The 20,818-nt window shown below is 59.9% G+C and overlaps 1 protein-coding gene and 1 long non-coding RNA gene across 6 annotated transcripts; one reads left to right on the top strand and one right to left on the bottom strand.

Annotated features, from left to right (window-relative positions):
- Positions 1 to 838: 838 nt before the first annotated feature.
- LOC102138003 (uncharacterized) lies at positions 839 to 4,620 on the bottom strand. The gene is made up of 3 exons (XR_012421635.1): positions 4,489 to 4,620; positions 2,950 to 3,130; positions 839 to 1,655 (listed from the first exon to the last, which is right to left on the bottom strand). It is a non-coding gene; the product is annotated as an uncharacterized lncRNA (long non-coding RNA).
- KLHL30 (kelch like family member 30) lies at positions 1,530 to 20,818 on the top strand. 5 transcript variants are annotated; one of them, XM_065526348.2, is made up of 8 exons: positions 1,530 to 1,646; positions 6,708 to 7,552; positions 8,806 to 8,938; positions 10,823 to 10,909; positions 11,653 to 11,808; positions 14,062 to 14,250; positions 15,526 to 15,671; positions 17,182 to 20,818. In XM_065526348.2, the coding sequence occupies exons 2-8, from the start codon at positions 6,779 to 6,781 to the stop codon at positions 17,431 to 17,433; spliced, it is 1,737 nt and encodes a 578-aa protein (XP_065382420.1). In that variant the 5' UTR covers positions 1,530 to 1,646; positions 6,708 to 6,778; the 3' UTR covers positions 17,434 to 20,818. The 5 variants fall into 5 exon arrangements, with proteins under 5 accessions (XP_065382420.1, XP_005574836.1, XP_045223967.1 ...); XM_005574779.4 differs by lacking the exon at positions 1,530 to 1,646 and adding an exon at positions 4,709 to 4,789; XM_045368032.2 differs by lacking the exons at positions 1,530 to 1,646; positions 17,182 to 20,818 and adding exons at positions 4,709 to 4,789; positions 16,358 to 16,513.

Consider the following 20,818-nt stretch of genomic DNA (forward strand, 5'->3'; position numbering starts at 1 on the left):
AGAGGTCCCAGGAGAGCCTGGGGTAGAATGCCAGGCAAGGGGTGGGGTGTGGCTCAGATCCAGGCTGGGCCCCTGGAGTGCTGCTGGGATGCCCTGGGGTGACCCCTAAATGACCTTCTGCCAATACCCTGCCTCTGGGGGAGCTGCCTCAGGGATTCTGATTCCCTTGGCCTGGGGTGGGTCTGGAAAGCTGGGGTTTTAAGACATTTCAGGCGATTCTGATGCCCAGCAGCTGGAACCCGTGCCCACCAGCAGCTCACCCGTGGGGAGCACGTGTCCCCGGAGCAGGCAGGCACTGGCCCCTGCAATGCCACACTCACAGCTGTAGGGCCCGTTTGGTGCCTATAAATCTGTTGTTCAATTGACAAAAAACTAAGGACCAGAGATGGCAGCCACAGCACCCTGGAGGTGCCGACATCAGTGAGGTGGCCACATGCAAAGCAAAGGCGCAAAGCCTGGGGACTTCCCGATGAGTCAAAAACATCCAGGGGAAAGGGAGCCCTGTGTCCCCAGCCCATAGATGAGGGCAGGATGGAGATGTGGAAAAACAGAAACCTTCCCCAAGGGCAGGGCAGGAACCCCAGCTTCTCCCTCACAGCTGGGTCCGTGTGCAGAGGGCAGGCTCCCTGCATGTTCGTGCACAGATTTAATGCAAAGCCTAACTCATTTAAAAATTTAACATCGGCCGGGCACAGTGGCTCAAGCCTGTAATCCCAGCACTTTGGGAGGCCAAGGCAGTTGGATCACGAGGTCAAGAGATCGGGACCATCCTGGCCAACATGGTGAAGCCCCGCCTCTACTAAAAATACGAAAATTAGCTGGGTGTGGTGGTGGGTGCCTGTAATCCCAGCTATTCGGGAAGCTGACGCAGGAGAATTGTTTGAACCCAGGAGGCAGAGGTTGCAGTGATCAGAGATCGCACCACTGCACTCCAGCCTAGTGATAGAGCAAGACTCCATCTCAAAAAAAAGAAAATTAATGCCTGTGAATTAATGCCTCTGAAGGCCATTTAAAAGAAGAAATGAATGAAGCCTGCCATGGAGGCCAGCCTGCACGAAGGCCCCCAGCAACCCCTGCCTCCGGGTGGTCACAGCATGCAGCCCCGTTCCACCCAGGGTACCCCAGAATAGGATGAAGTTGCAGACATCACTTCTGAGTGGGCTGCGAAAGGCGTCACGGCTCCATCTCTGCTGCTCGCCTTATTTCGGGGAAGCAGCCGCCTTGTGTTGGGAGTAGCTCTACAGAGGGACCCGTGGGGGCAATGGGTTCTCCAGCTCACAGCCCGCAGACCCTCCCGCCCCAGGCCAGCCTTCCGATGACTGCAGTTGGACTGAGCACGTCGTGGGACCCTCCTGAGACATCCTGAGGTGCAGCCACCCCACGCACGCGCTCCCGAGGAGAAACGGAGAGACGACGCGTGTGTGCTGTTCCAGGACATTGGATTTCGGGGCAGTTGATGATGCGGTGTGAGATCACTAATGCGGCAGGGCAGCAGGGGCTTCCATCGCAGATAGAAGACGTCCTCATTACAGCGCGATATGCCGTCAAACAAGGTGGTTTAACCCAAGAATCAACAAATCCCAACAGCGAACACACAGAAAGTGGTGCCGCAGCCAGTCCGCAGGGAAGGAGCGGCCATCTGACAGGTGAGAGTGCTGGTGAAAGGGAAACAAGGACAGCCTGATGGAACCCAGGCCCCAAATCACCCCAGATGGATGAGAGGTGCTGTGCAGGGCTGTAAGGCCCCCGAGAGGCGGGCAGACTGACATGCGGACCCGGCCTGGGACATCCTCACAGCTGAAAGGCCCCCGGCCTAGCAGAGGGGAGCTCACTGACACAGTTTTTTATTTATTTTATTTTATTTTTTGAGATGGAGTCTTGCTCTATCACCCAGGCTGGAGTGCAGTGGTGCGATCTTGGCTCACTGCAACCTCCGCCTCCCGGGTTCAAGTGATTCTCCTGCCTCAGCCTCCGGAGTAGCTGGGATTACAGGTATGCACCACCACGCCCAGCTAATCTTTTTGTATTTTTAGTAGGGACGGGGTTTCACCATGTTGGCCAGGATGGTCTCAAATTCCCGACCTCAAGGGATCTGCCTGCCTTGGCCTCCCAGAGTGCTGGGATTACAGGCGTGAGCCACTGCACCCGGCCTCACACATTTTAACTTGGTGATTTCACGCTCAGAATCTATTCTGAGGGAATAGTCACACAGGTGATGCCACCTTCGTTGTAATAGTCCTAAATGGAAAACAGCCTGAACGTCCATGAACAGGAGGAGGTTACCACTCCCAGCTTCACAAAGTGCGATGTCATCCTATTGAGATGAAATTGAAAATCTTTTTTGTTTTTGAGACAGACTCTTGCTGTGTCACCCAGGCTGGAGTGCAGTGGCACGATCTCGGCTCACTGCAACCTCTGCCTCCCAGGTTCAAGCAATTCTCCTGCCTCAGTCTCCCGAGTAGCTGGGACTATAGGTGTGCACCGCCACTCCTGGCTAACTTTTTGTATTTTTAGTAGAGATGGGGTTTCACTCTGTTGACCAGGCTGGTCTAGAATTCCTGACCTCAGGTGATCCACCCGCCTCAGCCTCCCAAAGTGCTAGGATTATAGGCGTGAGCCACCGCACCTGGCAAAAACAGAAAATCTTTCAGTGCTGATCCCATCAGAAACGCCCACAATCTAACAAGGTGTGAGGAAAGGGCGCTGACCCACACGCACCGGCAGGCTCATTTTGACAATAGGAAAGAGCTGGAAGCACGTTAATGGCAAATGATCTTTTACTGGTGACATTTTCTGCTTTTTATTTTTCTGTTTTCCAAAAGGAACTTGTGTTATTTTTATCCTCATAAAAAGAAACAAGTGGTGTATTTTTAAAAACTGCACCACTCAGTAGCAATCTGTTGATGAGGATCTGTTTTGCGCCCCCGGTGTTGAGTTTCCCAAACTGACCTGTCATCTGAGGTGCTGGGACTCCGAGCCCCACGACGGCTGCTGTGAGGCCTCCACATTTGGCAAGCAGTGCTGTTCCCCGAGCAGAGCCAGCTCCCCGTGACAGCAGCCTGTCATCAGAATCCCCTGTCCTCATTTCCTCCAGCCCGAGCTGGGACCGCATTAACCCTGCATGTTCCGCCTGCAAACAGCGGGGACGGTGGGGAAACCCAGCACTCCAGCGCCCACCCCATAGTGGTCCTGGGCACAGCGAGAGTTGGGGTCTTCCATAAGCGTCCCCCACCCAACGTGAGGCTGATGTCCAAGGCCAGGGGGAAAATCCCGGGACAGTATGGGACAGGAGCAGGGGAAACAGCAGGGGCGGGGGCCAGGCTGGGCTATGGCTGGGCTATGGCTGAGCTGGGCTGGGCTATAATTGGGCTATGGCTGGGCTATGGCTGGGCTATGACTGGGCTGGACTGGGCTATGGCTGGGCTGTGGCTGAACTGGACTGGGTTATGGCTGAGCTGAACTGGGCTGTGGCTGGGCTGGACTGGGCTATGGCTGGGCCAGGCTGGGCTGTAGAGGAAGCATGGACTCAGGGAACCCCTATGGAAGGTAACCCTCAGGGCACCTTGCAGACTTGGCAGTAATTTGTGGGTGAGCTTCCCCTCCACAGGCTGTGTGCGTCTCAGGAGCAGGAGTGGGGTTCTGTCTCCCTGGGGGCCACCTGGGCCTCTCTGGTCTGTAAGAGCATTAGGACAATCCCTAGTAGCATCAAGAGGCCACAGCCAGACCCAACACTCCCCACCTCCTCTAGGTCGCAGCACACCTGGAAATGGTCATACTGGTCAGACCCACGTGGCCGATGGGTTGAGGGTTGAGGGCTGAGGGCTGAGTGCTGAGGGCTTCTCTCCCATGCACCTGAAGCTCCTCAGCCTCAAAGCTCTGCTCTGGCCACTGGTGTGGGAAATGTCCAGTGGCCTCCTCGGCTCCCAACTCAACCCACCTGCCCTTGGTCAGGGCCTGTGGTTCTGAGCCCAGTTCAGTCCCAGGCGTGAGGGCTTCCCCCTGCGACTACTGTGAACCAAGCGCTGGACAGGAAGCTGAGAGTCCGCTGCTGTATTTTTAGATGACCCTGTTTCTTAGCCGCCCTGGGCAGCCCCGAGGCCAAGGCCGTGGGGTAGCAGGGCAAGGAGCCCCAGCGTCTCTCCTACCTGCGCTAGCTGGGTGGGGCACCTGAGGGTGGCACCTCCCCTCTCTGGGCAAAGTTCCCTCACCGCTGCCATGGACTCCCAGCTTGGAAAGCCTCTGCTAACCAGCTGTGCTTATTCATGATAATCACGTTTTCCCACGTGACAGCAAAACAAGAGGACACATAGGTGCCACTGACATCAACAGCGAGGGCAGCACCTGTCGGTGTCCTGGCCCTGGGCTGAGGCTCTCTGCCACCCCAGGCCCCCACGACAGGCTCCACTGTCCCCACCTTGTAGATGAGGAAACAGGTGGGGAAGCTGCACCCCTGCCCCCACCAGCCAGCCCCACCGCCACAGCTTTCACCTGTGCTTGCCCTGGAGCCCTTCCTGATGTCTGTCCTAGGCCACGAGTCCCTGGAAGGCCTCGATGGGCTTTCTGAGCTGACAGTCACCGAGGAGCCGGCATCTCGCTCCTTCCCCCACCAGCCCAGCCCTCACCACCTGACCCTCCCGCCACCCTCCAGACAGAGGCTAAAAATACCTCCCCCGGGGCCACCAGCCTCGCCCTGCCCCGCCCTGCAGGCCTCCGTGTCCCCAGGCTGCCAGCTAGGCAGTCCTGCTCTCGGATCTCTGTTCTCAGCTTCAAGGTCCAGGCCGAGTGAGAGGTAGGATCCAGGGGGCTCTGGGGCAGGGGACAGCAGAGAGGGCAGGGGGGCCCAGCAGGGGGCAGCGGGGAGGATGGGTTAGGCCCTGGAGGCCGGGATCACAGCCGAGTGCTTCGGAGACGCCCCCTGGCCCCTGCCAGCGGCCAAGCCAGGCTCCTCAGGGTGGGGGCTCAGGAGACAGGATTCCCTCTGTTCCAGCTGGAGAGGTGGGAGGGGGAGGCTGGGCCACCCCTCGGATGGCAGCCAGGGCCACTCGGCCACAGTCGCCAGCCTTGCTGGGCTCAGGCTTTTTATTGTCCTGCCCACTCAGCTTCCTCACTCCAGGCCTGGGCAGGCACTGGGGTGAGGCTCTGAGACCCTCAGGAAGCCCCTGATCCATGCAGGGACTGCAGGGTGACAAGTGTCAGCAGGCACCCCTGAGGCCCCCAGGGAAAGTGGGGGCGCTTACGCCTGCCGGCCCATCGCCCCAGCAGCAGCTGGCCCAAGGGAGCACAACAATGACGGGAATGTGACGCCTGCAGGCGGTGGCCCAGGGACAGCCCCATCGCCTACTCAGGCCCCAGCTCATCTCTCAGCTGCCCAGGAAGGGCAGAACCGCCTTCATGGGGGCCAGGGCCTCCTAGGGAGGGGCCAGGCAGGACCCCCATGCCTGCAGTGTTGGTTGGGTATTTCGAGTACTGGCCGGGATGCTGGGGCGTGGGGCCTCCGGCCGCCTGAGCTGCCCTGTGCGCGAGCCCGGGTTGGTCTGTGAGGCCCTGTGGGCTCCCAGGTGCTTCCCCGCTCTGGGGTCAAGAGGTGGCATCCGGGTCGGGAAGTCGGGGAGCCCTAGCTCCCACTGCCTGCACCTGCACCGTGACTGCGCGGCCAGACTCTTGGCCTCCTGGTTCTCCAGCTGAGCTTTGTCATTTCCGTGCTGCTGGCGTTCCCACGCATTTTGTACCTGTGGACGCGCGGCCGCCTCTCTTGCCCGGGATGGCTCCGCGAGGCGCCCCCTAGCGGGCGAACGGCCCCTCCGCTGTGCAGCCTTTCGCCCTGGGGTGACCCGGGTCAAAGGCTTGTGCACAGACTTGATCTCTCCTAGGGACGTTTGTCTTAGGGTGCAATACCAGAAGGACATAAACCACATGCGTATAATTACGTGAGCCTGTAAGCAGCCTTGCTGACTTCAACCATAGGAGAGTGGTGATGCGAAACCCTCCAGAACGCTGCCTTTGGCTGGCCGTTTCTGTTTAGCAACCTCCAGCAGGCCACGTGGAATGCAGGGTTCAGAGCCTGGGCCCCCAAGCCTAGCTCTGAGTTCAAATTCCAGCTTCACCACTTCCTAGATGTGTGATCTTGGGCAAGTGACTGAAAGGTTCTGTGCCTCAGTCTCCCCAGCTGTAAAAGGAGCAATGATTACACCCACCCTCCAGGACTGTTGTGGGGCTGAGTGGTGAATGCACAGCTTCTCTGCATGTTTGGCACGTGGCCTGGTGCCTGGGAGCACCACGGGAGCAGGAGCTGCTGCAGCCCCCAAATGGCCTCCCCAGCAGTGTGGGATCTGGGACAGAGGACACCTCTGGGAGTCTGGGTGCCTCCGGGGCCCCTGGGGGTGGGCTCAGTGTAGCCCAGGGTTGTGGACGAGACCCAGGGCATGGGTTCTCTTGCCAGCCCTGTTCTGCCCCGAATGCCTGGCCATGGGTAGGTCTCCCACCCCTCCGAACCTCAATTTCCTCACTGAAAACAGGAATGACTCCTGCCCTACCTTACAGGGTTCTGGGGGTGGCTTGAGGCAGATGGAGAGTGAAGTGATTGACACATGGTCGATGCTCATCCTGTGTTTATCAAGGGATGGAAAGGGCTGATGGGCAGACTGGATGAGTCACTCAGGAGGATGAGACCATCCCCACTTGGCTGACCCTGCTGTCTTCTCTCCTAGGAGCTCGGGCGGCTCCACGCACTTCTTCCCTTGAGTGGGTGGGCTGCTGAGGGTCCCGTGGGCACAGCATCATGGTGCGGAACGTGGATGACCTGGATTTCCACCTGCCCTCGCATGCCCAGGACATGCTGGAGGGCCTGCAGCGGCTGCGCTCTCAGCCCAAGCTGGCTGATGTCACACTGCTGGTGGGCGGCCGGGAGCTGCCATGCCACCGTGGCCTCCTGGCACTCAGCAGCCCCTACTTCCATGCCATGTTTGCGGGTGACTTTGCCGAGAGCTTCTCTGCGCGCGTGGAGCTGCGGGACGTGGAGCCAGCTGTGGTGGGGCAACTGGTGGACTTCGTGTACACAGGCCGGCTGACCATCACCCAGGGCAACGTGGAGGCACTGACACGCACGGCTGCGCGCCTGCACTTCCCCTCGGTGCAGAAGGTCTGCGGCCGCTACCTGCAGCAGCAACTGGATGCTGCCAACTGCCTGGGCATCTGTGAGTTTGGGGAGCAGCAAGGGCTGCTGGGCGTGGCTGCCAAGGCCTGGGCCTTCCTGCGAGAGAATTTTGAGGCTGTGGCACGTGAGGACGAGTTCCTGCAGCTTCCTCGAGACCGGCTGGTCACTTGTCTGGCCAGTGACCTGCTGCAGGTGCAGCCAGAGCAAAGCCGACTTGAGGCCCTGCTGCGCTGGGTGCGCCATGACCCACAGGCCCGAGCCTCCCACCTGCCTGAGCTGCTCAGCCTAGTGCACCTGGACGCCGTGCCCAGGCCCTGCGTGCAACAACTGCTGGCCACAGAGCCCCTGATCCAGGAGTCAGAGGCATGCCGGGCAGCCCTGTCCCAGGGCCATGATGGGGTGAGTAAGCAGCTGGGAGGCCCCCATTCCTGGGAAGCAGGGAGGAGAGCCCCAGAAACCCCACCTGAATCAGGACAGAGTAAGGAGTGAACATTCCAAGGTACACTGACCTTGCAATGCTCCTTGTTTTGGGCCAGTTCCCTATAAGGACATCACCATTCACCCCTCAAGTGCAGATCGTGCCTGTGTGCGTGTCATACCCTGGGTGCAAGGGGCAGGGGAATGTAGAAGTGGTAAGATCTGACCCTGTCCTGAAGGAGCCTGCAGCTCAGTGGGACAAGCCTGGAAACAGGCAGTGTGGAAGGGCCAAATATATGCCCAGGATGCATTCTGGGAGGGGCTGGCAGTCAGGGAGTGCTTTCTGGAGGAGGCAGCATGTGAGCTGGGCCTTAGAGGAGGGATAGGAGCTCACAGGGAGAAAAAGAGGGGAAAACCATCCAGGAAGGTGGTGCAGCTTATGCACAGGCAAGGAGGCACAGACAGGCCTGGCAGTCTACCGGAGCTTTTATGGGGTGCTACTTCCTGTTTGTGCTGGCAGTGGGCCTGGCGGGCACGGCAGGTCATGATGGAGTGACAGGTCTGGGAGTGGCTGCGCGGTCAGCTGCCAGACACCCTGTTTAGGGGCCTTGCTCCAGGGCACTCCTTTAGAGCCAAATCCGAGGACAAAGAGTGGCTCAGGCTGATGGTCCTCAGGCCAAGGGTGGAGTGAGTAGTGGGCTAACCCCTAACCCCTGTCCCCACTGGATTCCAGCCAGTCACAGAGCACCTGGCCTCCTTCTGGAGCTGGCTTCAGAGCCTTGCCAGTAGGCAGTCACCTAGTATTCTAACTCCTGGCAGTGGGAGATCTGGGGGTTCCATATGGGGGCCAGGGCGGGTGGCTGTTGGGGAGCCTGGGGTTCTGGGAGCCCTAGGCAGCGACTGCTTACCGGCCATTCCTAAGACAGCCAGCGATTCCCACTGAGCTGGGACACCCTTGTGCCGCCTGCTGGAGGCCACCCAGGGAGCGGGGATGGGGAGAAGCTCATGCATGGCGCTGCGTACCTGCTGTGGGGCTGGTTCTGAAGGTGGTTCAGGAATGCCCCTGAAAGGCACGTGGTGCAAGGAGCGAGCAGCTTGTGCACTCGGGCACACACCATCTCCAGCAACACACATGCACACATGCACACACATGCTGAGGCCTGCCCAGGGCATACGGGGGCTCAGGGCATGGGGAGACTTTGCCGTTGCCCTGACCCTGGCCTCCCACCCCACAGGCACCACTCGCCCTCCGGCAGAAGCTGGAGGAGGTCCTGGTGGTGGTGGGCGGGCGGGCGCTGGAGGAGGATGAGGCAGGTGAGGAGCCCACTCCCCGCCTTGGAAACTTTGCCTTCTACAACAGCAAGGCCAGTAAGTACCCCTCCCGCGTCTGGGCCCACCTGCCATCCCTCGGTCTGGCGAGAGCCGCTGTGTCCACCTTGCAGGTGGAGCGACTGAGGCTCGCAGAGGACCAGGAGCTGTGTGAGGCCACTGTGAGGGGCATGCCTGGGTGGGCCTCACCTGGGGGCTGCAGAGGAGCCTGTGACACCCCAGTGAGGAGGAAAGCTGGGGGGCACTGCTGTTTCCTTTCTCTGCAACCAGAGCCCAGGACTCTGGTCCCTTTTAGGCTCTGGGACTGGTGTACAGGGCTCCACGGCCCAGACTGCACTCTGTGGAGTGGGCGGCCTGGCCGCTGCCTCCTCCCCATGCCCCCCGCTCAGTGCACCTGCCGGGGGAATCGAGACCCCAAGGGGAGAGCGGGGTGGGGAGTAAAGGGGTGCAGGCAGCTGGAGGAGTGAGAGCTCAGCTTCTGGGTCAGCCCAAATGGGGTTGTAATCCCAGCCCTCAAACAGGTGACCTCACCTCTCTGAGCCTCAGCTTCCTCATCTGTGAAATGGGCTCCTGCTGTTTCCTCAGTTGTAGGAAGCCCTGAAGTGGGCACTGAGGCCAGGTCTGCCATTTGGCGGGAAAGGAGGCATGAGGGCCCCGCAGCAGTTCTGGAGGCCCCTGCACTGGCCCCGGGAGGTGCTCTGGGAAGGGCTGATGCAGGCTGGCTGGTGTCATGGGGCCACCAGGCAGGTCGCCAACCATCTCCTTGGCGTCAGAGGCTGGCAGACTCCAGGAAGCCCGAGGCCAGCTGTTCGGGTCAGGGGCTGATGAGAGGGGTCTGGGGCTGGCGTCAGGAGGGAGCAGCTGTCTCAGACCCGGCCGGGAGGCGGGGTGCTGGCAGGAAGGGCCTGTTGATGGCTGGGCAACCCCCTCCCTGGGGTGACAGAGCCATGAGTCACAGGGACACGGTCCCTGCCCACAGTGCCAGGCTGTGCTCCCAGGGAGGCCTGGAATTCCGCATCTCCCAAAAATGGTCATAAACAGTAAACAGAGTCTTCCCAGGGGACGTCCCGAAGGCCTGGGGCTCTTCCACAAACACCCAAAATATGTCCATTTATAGGACTTTACCATTTCCACAGTTATTGTCTTGATTTTCCAAAGCATTTTCGCATCTCTTGCCTCAGTTTACCTCTTGTAGCTCTGAGAGGCAGGCCTGACTTGGGCATATCACTCTGCCCCACCCCACAACACTAGCAGCAATCATCCTAATAGCCGCCATCAGTGAGCAGTCCCATGAGGGTCCCCATAGCTCCTGGGAGACAGGGGTCAGTCCCACCCTACAGCAAGGAAACTGAGGCTGGGCTTTGCCCAAGGACACACAGCTGGGGCACGACAGCTGGGATTTGGACCCGCTCTGCCTGCTGCAAGGCTTGTGCCTGATCCCCTGTATGTGCCTGGCTGCCTGGAGGGCAGGGAGGGTGCAAGGAAGGAAGGGAGGGAGGGAGGAAGGCATGCTATTGGTGTTATCACACACTAGTGACACCCACAGATCAGGCCACTTAACCCACACCACATCTAACCGACAGGCCAGCCCCAGGGGCTGAATGGTCCATTTGGGGTCAGTGGGGTCAACTGCAGGGTCAAGGTGAGACCCCGGCCTCCAAAGCCTTCCTGCTTCTCCAGGGGGCTATCCTGTGTCCACTCTGAGTGCCAGGCTCTGTGGAGGGGGTGGGGGGACGCATTAAGCCAGAGCACCCAGGACCCCCTGGGCCCCTGCACCAGTGTCCCCCTGCCCTTCCCTTTCCCCACCAGTGAGAGGGGCATTTCTGCACCTGGTGCACGGAAAGGCACCTGGGAAGGGGTAGTGGGGACCGCCCCAGCAGGGAGCCTGGCAGCCTGACCCTTCTGCCTCTCTCCTTCTGCCAGAGAGGTGGATGGCGCTTCCAGACTTCCCCGACTACCACAAGTGGGGTTTCTCCCTGGCGGCCCTGAACAACAACATCTATGTCACAGGTAGGCAGCTCAGGGACCCTTCCAGGGATGCCCTGCCCAGCCAAGCACCGGGCTCAGTGCAACTCCCCGCGCTGAGTGGGGTCTCTGATGGTTAGTCAAGGCTTGTCGAGGCCTTTCCATGCATGTGAAAACAAGGACATTTAAAATCCATGGTCACTCGTGGGAGCCGGGAGCTGCTCCTGTACACAGGCTGGCGCGGGCCCACCCCTGCATCGCACAGCTCCTTCAGGGGAAGCTCCAGACCTCCCCGCTAAGTGCCACGCTGGCGTGGCTGCTGTGGACGCCACGAGGTTCCAGGTGGCCTCCTTCAGTGAGAAGCCCCAGGCCTGGGTGGTTGACCAGATGTCCGTCTTGGTCCCCAGAAGGAGTCATGTGATGCAGGGGTCACTTTGTTCTTTCCTATCTTAGAAATTGGGATTCCCTCCAGCCTGGGTGACAGAGCGAGACTCCATCTCAAAAAAAAAAAAAAAAAAGAAATTGGGGTTCCTTGTAAGATTTGTGAGGGGACAAGCTTCCGCTGATGGGGGCTTGAAACCACTGATCTTGTCATCCCTGTTTATGGGGGATAGAGGGGCCTGTGCAGTCACACAGCTCGACTGTGCTACGCTGGTCCCACCCCTGGCTCACCACACTGGAGATCATGGCCTGGCATGGGAGGAGGCCCCTGGACATTGGTACCCAGACCCCATTGGCCTGGCACCCCAGGCTGGTGGTACCCATGTAGACAGAACTTCTCCCGGCAGGTGGCTCTCGGGGCACCAAGACAGACACCTGGTCAACCACCCAGGCCTGGTGTTTCCCACTGAAGGAGGCCGCCTGGAAGCCCGTGGCGCCCATGCTGAAGGCCCGCACCAACCATGCCAGCGCGGCACTCAATGGGGAGATCTACGCGATCGGCGGTGAGGCGTTCCTCTCCATTCCTCCCTGGGGCCTGGTTCTAGCCCCTCTTCCCTGCAGCAATAGCAACAGAGAGCCCCATGCTGGCCTCACAGACCACAGAGATGCTGCTCCCAGTGCCACCCTCAGGGCTCGCTGTCTGGTGGGGTGGGCAAGCCATAGGCCAGGGCTCCTGACCAGGTGGGCCATCGAGACCCACAGCCCGGGTGTCCTCCCTGGCCAGCTCCCAGTGCCTCTGCTGTGCTGGGACAGAGACAGCAAGATGGTGACTCAGGCCCCAGGAGGGCTTCCTGCAGGAAGGACCAGTGGGGACAGCCACACCCACCCGCCAGCACCTGCAGCTACAGCAGGGAGTCACCCAGGAGCCTTCACCGATTTTTTTTTTTTTTTTTGAGACGGAGTCTCACTCTGTCGCCCAGGCTGGAGTGCAGTGGCGCGATCTCGGCTCACTGCAAGCTCCGCCTCCCGGGTTCACGCCATTCTCCTGCCTCAGCCTCCCGAGTAGCTGGGACTACAGGCGCCCACAACCGCACCCGGCTAATTTTTTGTATTTTTAGTAGAGACGGGGTTTCACCGTGGTCTCGATCTCCTGACCTTGTGATCCGCCCGCCTCGGCCTCCCAAAGCGCTGGGATTACAGGCGTGAGCCACCGTGCCCGGCCTGCCTTCACCGATTAAAGGAACATCGAAAAACAAAATGTGGCCAGGTGTGGTGGCTCACTCCTGTAATATCAGCACTTGGCGGGGCCAAGGCAGGAGGACTGCTTGGAGAAGGACAGGGTCTCTCTATGTTACCCAGGAGTTTGAGACAAGCCTGGGCAACATAGAGAGACCCTGTCTCCCTTTTTAAAATTATTTATTTTTTATTTATTTATTTATGAGACAGTCTTGCTCTGTCACCCAGGCTGGAATGCAGTGGAGTGATCTCAGCTCTCTGCAACCTCCATCTTCCAGGTCCGAGCAATCTTCCCACCTCAGCCTCCTGAGTAGGTGGGACCACAGGTGCGTGCCATCATGCCCAGCTAAGTTTTGTATTTTCTGTAGCGACGGGGTTTCACCATATTGACCAGGCTGGTCTCAGACTCCTGGGCTCAAGTGGTCCACCCACCTCAGCCTCCCAAAGTGCTGGGATTACAAGAGGGAGCCACTGCCCCCAGCCCATAAAAAAAAAAAAAAAAATAGCCAGGCCGGGCGCGGTGGCTCACGCCTGTAATCTCAGCACTTTGGGAGGCCAAGGCAGGCGGATCACAAGGTCAGGAGTTCGAGACCAGCCTGGCCAACATGGTGAAACCCCATCTCTACTAAAAATATAAAAATTCGCTGGACGTGTAATCCCAGCTACTCGGGAGGCTGAGGCAGGAGAATTGTTTGAATCTGGGAGGCAGAGGTTGCAGTGAGCTGAGATCGAGCCATTACACTCCAGCCTGGGTGACAGGGTGAGACTCCATCTCAAAAAAAAAAAAAAAAAAAAAAAAAAAGGCAGTCATGGTGTCACGTGTCAGCCAAGGTAGAAGGATGGCTGAGTCTGAGAGGTCGAGGCTGCAATGAGCTGTTATCGCACCACTGTACTTCAGCCTCAGTGACAGGGCAAGACCCTGTTTCAAAAAAAAAGAAAAAGAAAAGAAAAAACACATGTGGCCCAAAAGCTCTGTAGGTGATGAACTGGTCTTGAGGCCACTTCTAATGCCCCACCTGTCCCAGCTGTCCCCTTTCTCTCAGTGGCTACCGTGTCCCCAACCAGACAGCAGAAAGCGCCCAGGGCTTGTGAGGTCCCCAGGTGCTCACAGAGGCCCAGGCCAAGGCCTGCTCTCCCCAGGAGGCGTCCTCATCACTGTCACACCCAGACTGTATCTGGGACTGGGAGGGAGCTGCCTACAGCTCCAGGGTCTCGCAACCTGCCCTCCCAGGGCTGGCATCCTCCATTCCAGTTCAGAGCACTCCAGGAAATGACTCCTGGCACATGAGGGGCCTGGGGGAGGGCAGCCTGACTGCTCCCTGCCACCCCGTTCCGCAACATCGGCCCCAGAGTGGGGCATTTCTAGGCCCGAGTGTCCATCCCCTACACCACTTCCTGGCGGGGTGGCCTTGGGAGGTGCCGGCGCCTCTCAGAGCCTCAGCTTCTCTATCTGCGAAATGGGGAGCCCACCCCGCTTCCCACCACGGTGGTCCCTGCTGCTTTACAAAGCCCCAGCCCCTGCGTTTCCAGGCCTCCCCTCTCCTCCCCAGCCCTGACCTGCCCCCGCCCTCACCCCGCAGGCACCACCCTGGATGTGGTGGAGGTGGAGAGCTACGACCCCTACACAGACAGCTGGACGCCCATCAGCCCAGCCCTCAAATACGTCAGCAACTTCTCGGCCGCCGGCTGCCGGGGCCGGCTTTACCTGGTGGGCTCCAGCGCCTGCAAGTACAACGCCCTGGCCCTGCAGTGCTACAACCCTGTCACAGGTGGGCGGGGCTCAGGGACCGAGGACAGGACCACAGGCCCCTCTGACAGGCGACAGTCTGCTGGCAGTGATGGCGAGGATGGGGGCTCCTGAGGATAGACGGGGCCTGGGGTGGAGAGAGCTGGTGGCCGCAGCCTCTCACAAAGAGGAGGGGATGCGGAGGAAGGCAAGGGCCCAAGGGGTCGGGGACCCACTGCGTCACCTCCGCAGAGTCCCAGCGCAGAGGCGAGCTGCACATCTGTCCTGCTCAGGCCTTAGGGCAGCAGTGGGCTGGGTCTGGGCACTGAGCCCAGCACCTGGCAGCTGCCTGACGGTTCTACCCAAAAGGGCCTCACGGACCAGGAGTGGTGACCCCCAACCTCCAAGGCCCTGAGGACCATCTTGGGTTCTGGACTCTGTGCCAGAGTTGGAGGCCCAGCTCAGCCTCCCTGAACTCTGAGCCGTCCACCCCTGGCCCTGGTCTCCAGTCCTGTTTCACCCTCTGGACAGTGTAGATGGTGGCGGACCCTGTTTCGCAGTGTGGGTGTGGGGACAGTGTAGATGGTGGCGGACCCTGTTTCGCAGTGTGGGTGTGGGGACAGTGTAGATGGTGGCGGACCCTGTTTCGCAGTGTGGGTGTGGGGACAGTGTAGATGGTGGCGGACCCTGTTTCGCAGTGTGGGTGTGGGGACAGTGTAGATGGTGGCGGACCCTGTTTCGCAGTGTGGGTGTGGGGACAGTGTAGATGGTGGCGGACCCTGTTTCGCAGTGTGGGTGTGGGGACAGTGTAGATGGTGGCGGACCCTGTTTCGCAGTGTGGGTGTGGGGACAGTGTAGATGGTGGCGGGCTCCATTCTGAGGCGTGGATGTGAGGACCCTCCAGAGACTGGCTGGGCCCGGGGTCCATGCAAGGCCCACCTGGGTACCAGGCCCGGGGTTGGGGGCTGGGCAGGGAGGGGCCCCAGCCAGTCAGGTGGGGTGGGTGGGGTGGCAGCCAGGCCAAAGCACCCCCAACAGGGAGAGACCTGAGGGATCCCTGTACCCTTCACAGGCCCCTCACCTATGCTGCAGCCTTGTGAGGGGTCACTGTCCCCAGGGGGAATATCAAGGCTGGGTGAGAGGCAGGTGTGGGTCCCTTCCAGCTGCACCACAGGAACCTACTCCCATTTCACAGACAAGTTCACTGAGGTTCAGAGAGGCACTGAGTCTGGGGTCCCTCAGAGTGGGGGACAGTGCCAGTGCCAGTGCCCACACTGGCAACCCTGGTGATGGTGGCCGGTGCCTGTGCCCCCCGCAGATGCGTGGAGTGTGATCGCCTCACCCTTCCTGCCCAAGTACCTGTCCTCGCCGCGCTGCGCCGCACTGCACGGGGAGCTCTACCTCATCGGGGACAACACCAAGAAGGTCTACGTGTACGACCCCGGGGCCAACCTGTGGCAGAAGGTGGGCCACCCCCTCCCCCCACATGTGAGCCCCTGCCTGGGACTCCTGACATCAGAGAGCCAGCCTGGGAAGTGAGGGATGGGGTGCCACAGAGGGCCCACTGCGAAGGGGACAGCACAGGCTGGAGTGCCCACAGAGGGCCCACAACGAAGGGGGTGGTGCAGGTTGAGATTCCCCCCAGGCTACAAGGCGACAACAGTGCCCTGGCCTGAGCCCCCTTGAGGATAGGGGAGACAGTGACAGTGGGAGAACGTGGTTTGGGGTTGCCGGCCACTGGTGCTCTGTCCCTGCACACCCAGCTTCCTACAGAGGAGTGGCCTGTCCTCCTTCTCAGGGAGAAAAACCAGGTTCAGACGGAGGGTGCTATAGGGACCAGGAGGGAGGACGTCCTCTGCCTCAGGGTGGCCAAGTCAGGGAGGGGGTTCCTGAGCTGAGGGGAGGTGAGAGCTGCCAGCCCCGGGGCCTTCCTATTGTCCTCAGCACCATCCCACCATGGCCTGCTCTTTGACCATCAGTCCCTGAGGAAGGGGCCGGAGGTGGACCTCTGGGAGGCCTCCCTGGTGGAGGGGACAGTGCCCAGGAGGTTGGGGGTGGGTCTTGGCACCAAGCCAGATGCCCTGGGCCTGCCCACCTGCCCCAAGACTCCCAGTCCCTGCAGTCTGAGAAGGGGGCACTCTCTCCTGCAGCCACCCCGCAGGCTCCTGGCCTGGTGACAGCTGGACCTCTGCAATCCTGCTGCCCACAGCTGTCCCCTGGCGTCACTGCTCAGCTGACCCAGGGCCCCCATTACAGTGGTGAGACAGGTGCAGGGTGGGCTCTGCCAGGCCAGCGTGTCAGCCTGGGCCCTCTCAGCTGGGCCACAGCCAGGCCTTCCTCCAGCCCAGGCCATTGTCCCAGCCTCAGGTCCCAGCACAGCAGGACTCTGCCTTACCCTCTCCGGGCCTGGGTCCTCATCTCTTCCCTGTCTTCATCTGGAGACCACAGACCGGCCTCCTGCTTCCCACCCGCCCAGGTTCTTCCTGAAGCCACAGCTCTCTCCAGCCTCTGGAAAGTCACTGCCCTCACCCCACAATCCCTCCCGGGGCCACTCCCAAGGCCACAGACTGAGCAGGGGTGCAGGGGTGAGGCGAGGGGGCCCACGGTGGGCTAGGCTCTTCCTGGGTGTCTCCTGTGAGACAGCGAAGCCTCAGTGAGGCCTCGAGTCAGCCCAGACCTCCCTGGGAGGCAGCTTTGGGCTCAGGCCTCAGGGCCCCCCTGACTGCAGGGGGTGGAATTGTCGTCCCGAGCGCTGAGGGCCAGAGAGGGAAGGGGCCTCCCCACCAAAAGAAGAGCCTGAGGAGGCTGGAGGGGCTGGGGTGGGCTGCCCAGGGACCCTGTGCTCGTGCCGTGGAGGGGATCTGGGCCAGGTGGCTGGCCGTCCTCTCTGCCACTCCCCCAACCCTGCTGAGGGCACCCTCAGCACTGCTCTCCGGCTCCCACCATGGGACATTAACCCGCTGACCGTGTACAGGTGCAGTCCCAGCACAGCCTGCATGAGAACGGCGCGCTGGTGCCACTGGGCGATGCACTGTACGTGACGGGCGGCCGCTGGCAGGGCATGGAAGGTGACTACCATGTGGAGATGGAGGCCTATGATACGGTTCGGGACACCTGGACCCGCCACGGCGCCCTGCCCCGGCTCTGGCTCTACCACGGGGCCTCCACCGTCTTCCTGGATGTCTCCAAGTGGACCCAGCCCTTCAGCTCCACCCAGGAGCACTAAGCCAGGGCTGGGCTCCCCGGAAAGGGCCCCCCAGCAGCCCCTCATCACCCTGTGGAACGGCCCCCTTTCATTTTCGCTTAGTTCTTCACTTGGAGCTACCATTCCTTCCGGGCTTGGGCCACCAGGGGTGATCAGACAGCATGGCTCGGAGTACACAGCTTTGGTCTCTGTGGCCACCACACTAAAGTCTGAGCTGAGCAGTGATAAGGGCCTGAGTGTCGGACACCAGCATAACAGGGTCAGGAAGCTCTGCTGCCCCTGGGGTTACCGAGACCTCAGAGAGAGGAGCCGGGGGCTGGGCCAGCATTCCCAGAGCTTGTGAGCTCCACTACTGCCCTGCAGGGCCTTTTGGAGCAATTGCATGAATGTAGGGTGAACACGGAGTGTCCCAGAAAGCTGAGGCTGCTGGGGAAGGCAGGCCCCAGAGATGGGGTCAGCACCAGGGCCTCGTGGGCCTGCTTCTGCGTCGCTCACAGCAGTGTAACCATGGCAGGCCACCTCCCCTCTCTGGGCTTCAAGCATCCGCCACCCATGGGGCTGACTGTGTGGGCTTTGGGTCCCCACTCAGCCTTTGCATGTCGGTGCTGTTTCTGCTTCTGTGGACAAAGGAGGCCCCAACCATCTCTTGCACCCAGCGGGCAGCGCCCACAGAGAAACCAGGAAGGAGGGAGGCGGGGCGTGGGGCGGGCCGGAGGGTCCCAGGGAGGTGAGCAGGAGAGCCTGCTCTCAGAAGTGACTGCTGCATCTCTTTGTGTCAGAACAAAGGCTCTGCATCAGAATGGAATTTCCCACCAGGGGATGATTCTTGGGTGCACTGGTGGCACCCTCCTGAGGGTGAGGGGTAGCATCTGATGGGCCCCTGGCAGCACGCAGCCTGACTCCGGCTGGCTCAGGCTAAGTGGCTTCTCCCTCATCCTGAATGAGGCACCCACCTTTGGAGCTAAGGAGACAATGAAGGACACTCCCTGGGTGCCCAGTGGCATGTCCTTACTGTCACAGGCTTTGCCCCAGGACATGGGGCTAGAAGTCAGGAGTCAGGCCTGGCCAGGCACAGGCCCTGGTGTTGCCCCGCAGAGGCCTTGAGCAGCTCCCGTCTCCCACTGGATCCAGGCTTCCTCTCCAGGAGCAGCCCATGGATTCCTCCTTGAAGAGCCCCTGCCCCTAGGGACGAGAGGGGCCTCTGACATCCTTGGGTTCTAAGGACAGGAACCCCTGGGTCTCTTGAGCTTCCATAGGTAGGGATCTGCTTTGCTTCCAGACCTGCCTCTCATAGCAATTTTTTTTTTTTTTTTTTTTTTTTTTTTTTTTTTTTTTTGCCTCTTGTTACCCAGACTGGAGTGCAATCTCACTGCAACCTCCACCTCCTGGGTTCAAGCGATTCTCCTGCCTCAGCCTCTCTAGTAGCTGGGATTCCAGGCACCCATCACCACGCCTGGCTAATTTTTGTATTTTTAGTAGAAACAGGGTTTCACCATGTTGACTGGGCTGGTGTTGAACTCCTGACCTCAGGTGATCCGCCCGCCTCAGCCTCCAAAAGTGCTGGGATTACAAGGTGTGGGAGAAGTGAGCTGACCCTGGAGGGCCAGAGAGAGTGGGGCCACTGGGTGCTTCCAAAGGAACAAGAGCCCAGAGCTGAGGAGACCTTTGGTGGCAGGTGGATTGGATAAAGCACGGGTGAGGGTTTCTGGGGCCCTGGGCTCTGTTTCCACGTGGAAATCTGAAATGTTTTCTAGACAGTGATGGAAGGAGGTCAGCCAAAGGGCTGTTTAAAAACAAAGCCTCCATGTAAACCATTTCTGCAGGAATATTTTAAAATAAATAAAAATACAACTGAAGACATGAAATGTCAAAATAGGCTGACTTTGATCACAAAGTAGCCACAAGGGCGGCATGCCAGAGCAAGACCTGCTCTCCACCCCTGCACACCCTGCAGGAATATGGGCGCTCCACGGGTGGAGGGCGTGGGCCTCTCCAGGTCCTGGCTCCCAGCTTTGAGGTGCCGATCAGCTGGGCTCCTGATTCAGGGGGCCATGGCACCCTTCATGGCACCAGGAGGAAAGGGGCGCCTGCTGGGTATTGAGGTGAGAGGCTAAGGAGAGTTTCACGACGGCCTCTCCCCATGCTGTGGGGAGAGTGAAGGGAGCCCAGAGGCTGGAGAGGCGTCCCAGGACAGCAGCAGCGGGGAGCGCAACCCCCTCTGTCTTGGGGGAAGGGAAAGGGCAGACACAGACTCCAGGGAGCTGCTGAGAGAGGGCCTTGGCAGGGGAATGCAGCCAGCACCCCTGTTGCCCAGCTGGGAGGAGGTGGCAGAGTCCATCTACCCTCTCTGTCCAGCCTGCCCCCTGTCTCCCACTAGTGCCTCCTACAGGTCAAACCCAATCAGAACCCAGAAGGAAGAGAGGCCATTGACAGGCTGTAGTGGCCAATTGGGGATAGAGAACAGGTGGAGAAGGTGGCCAGGGCACCAGGATGGCAGCCAGAATGTCTGGCACACGTCACCCACTTGAGAGCTTTGCAGGAAGGGACATTAATGCACTCACCAAGCAACAGTCATAGGGCAGCCAAGGCACCCCCTTCCACCATCAAAATCCCAGGACAGCAAGGACTCATTAGAAGGCTTGAGGCTAATAGGGGCTTCTAGAAAGGGGAGCGCATAGCCTTGGAACATGTGCAAAAGCCCACAGGGGTGTGCGAGTGAAACCCACCTCCCCAGCCCCGTGTGCTCATGTCCTCCAGGTAGCTGTGTGTTGTCTTGGCCACAGAAGATGCTGGGTAAACTAAGGCCCCTCAGCCTTCAGTGGGCACACAGGGCCCTCAGCCAGGCCCAGCACCGCCAACTCTATCTCAGCTCCCTCGGGTCCCCAGGTAAGCCAGGGCCTAGGCATGCTTCCAGCCACTTCCATTGGACTTGAGTTTCCCAACACCTGCCAGATAGGCCCCTTTTATCATCCAGCATCTTCTCTATTCAGGCAGGGACAGTGGTTCCTGGAATCAGGCCATTGACACCCTCATGTGACTGTAATTAAATGGACTGGTCACCTGACAGTTTTCCGTAGTCAGGTAGACCGTGACATAGCTTGGAGATCTGTCCCCTCCGAATGTCATGTAGAGTCTGATCGCTGGTGTTGGAGCTGGGCCTGGTGGGAGGACCCCTCAGGCGTGGCGTGGTGCAGTAATGGTGGTGTGCTCCCGCAGAGCTGATCGTTAAAGAGCCGACACCTCCCCTGCTCTCCCTTGCTCCCTCTGTGTGACACACCTGCTCCCCTTCCCCTGCCACCATGAGGGGAAGCTTCCTGAGGCCTCGCCAGAAGCAGATGCTGGTGTCATGCTTCCTGTACAGCCTGTGGAACTGTGAGCCAAATAAACCTCTTTTCTTTATAAATTA

Source organism: Macaca fascicularis, chromosome 12 (assembly GCF_037993035.2).
Source record: "Macaca fascicularis isolate 582-1 chromosome 12, T2T-MFA8v1.1".
Classification (NCBI taxonomy): Eukaryota; Metazoa; Chordata; class Mammalia; order Primates; family Cercopithecidae; genus Macaca; species Macaca fascicularis.

What these genes read in the sequence shown, in the direction of transcription:
- KLHL30 (XM_065526348.2), top strand. Translation starts at nt 6,779, where the DNA reads ATGGTGCGGAACGTGGATGACCTGGATTTCCACCTGCCCTCGCATGCC. An exon ending in GTGCTACAACCCTGTCACAG is followed by an intron (nt 14,251 to 15,525) that starts GTGGGCGGGGCT and finishes TGCCCCCCGCAG; the next exon opens with ATGCGTGGAGTGTGATCGCC. An exon ending in GGGCCAACCTGTGGCAGAAG is followed by an intron (nt 15,672 to 17,181) that starts GTGGGCCACCCC and finishes GACCGTGTACAG; the next exon opens with GTGCAGTCCCAGCACAGCCT.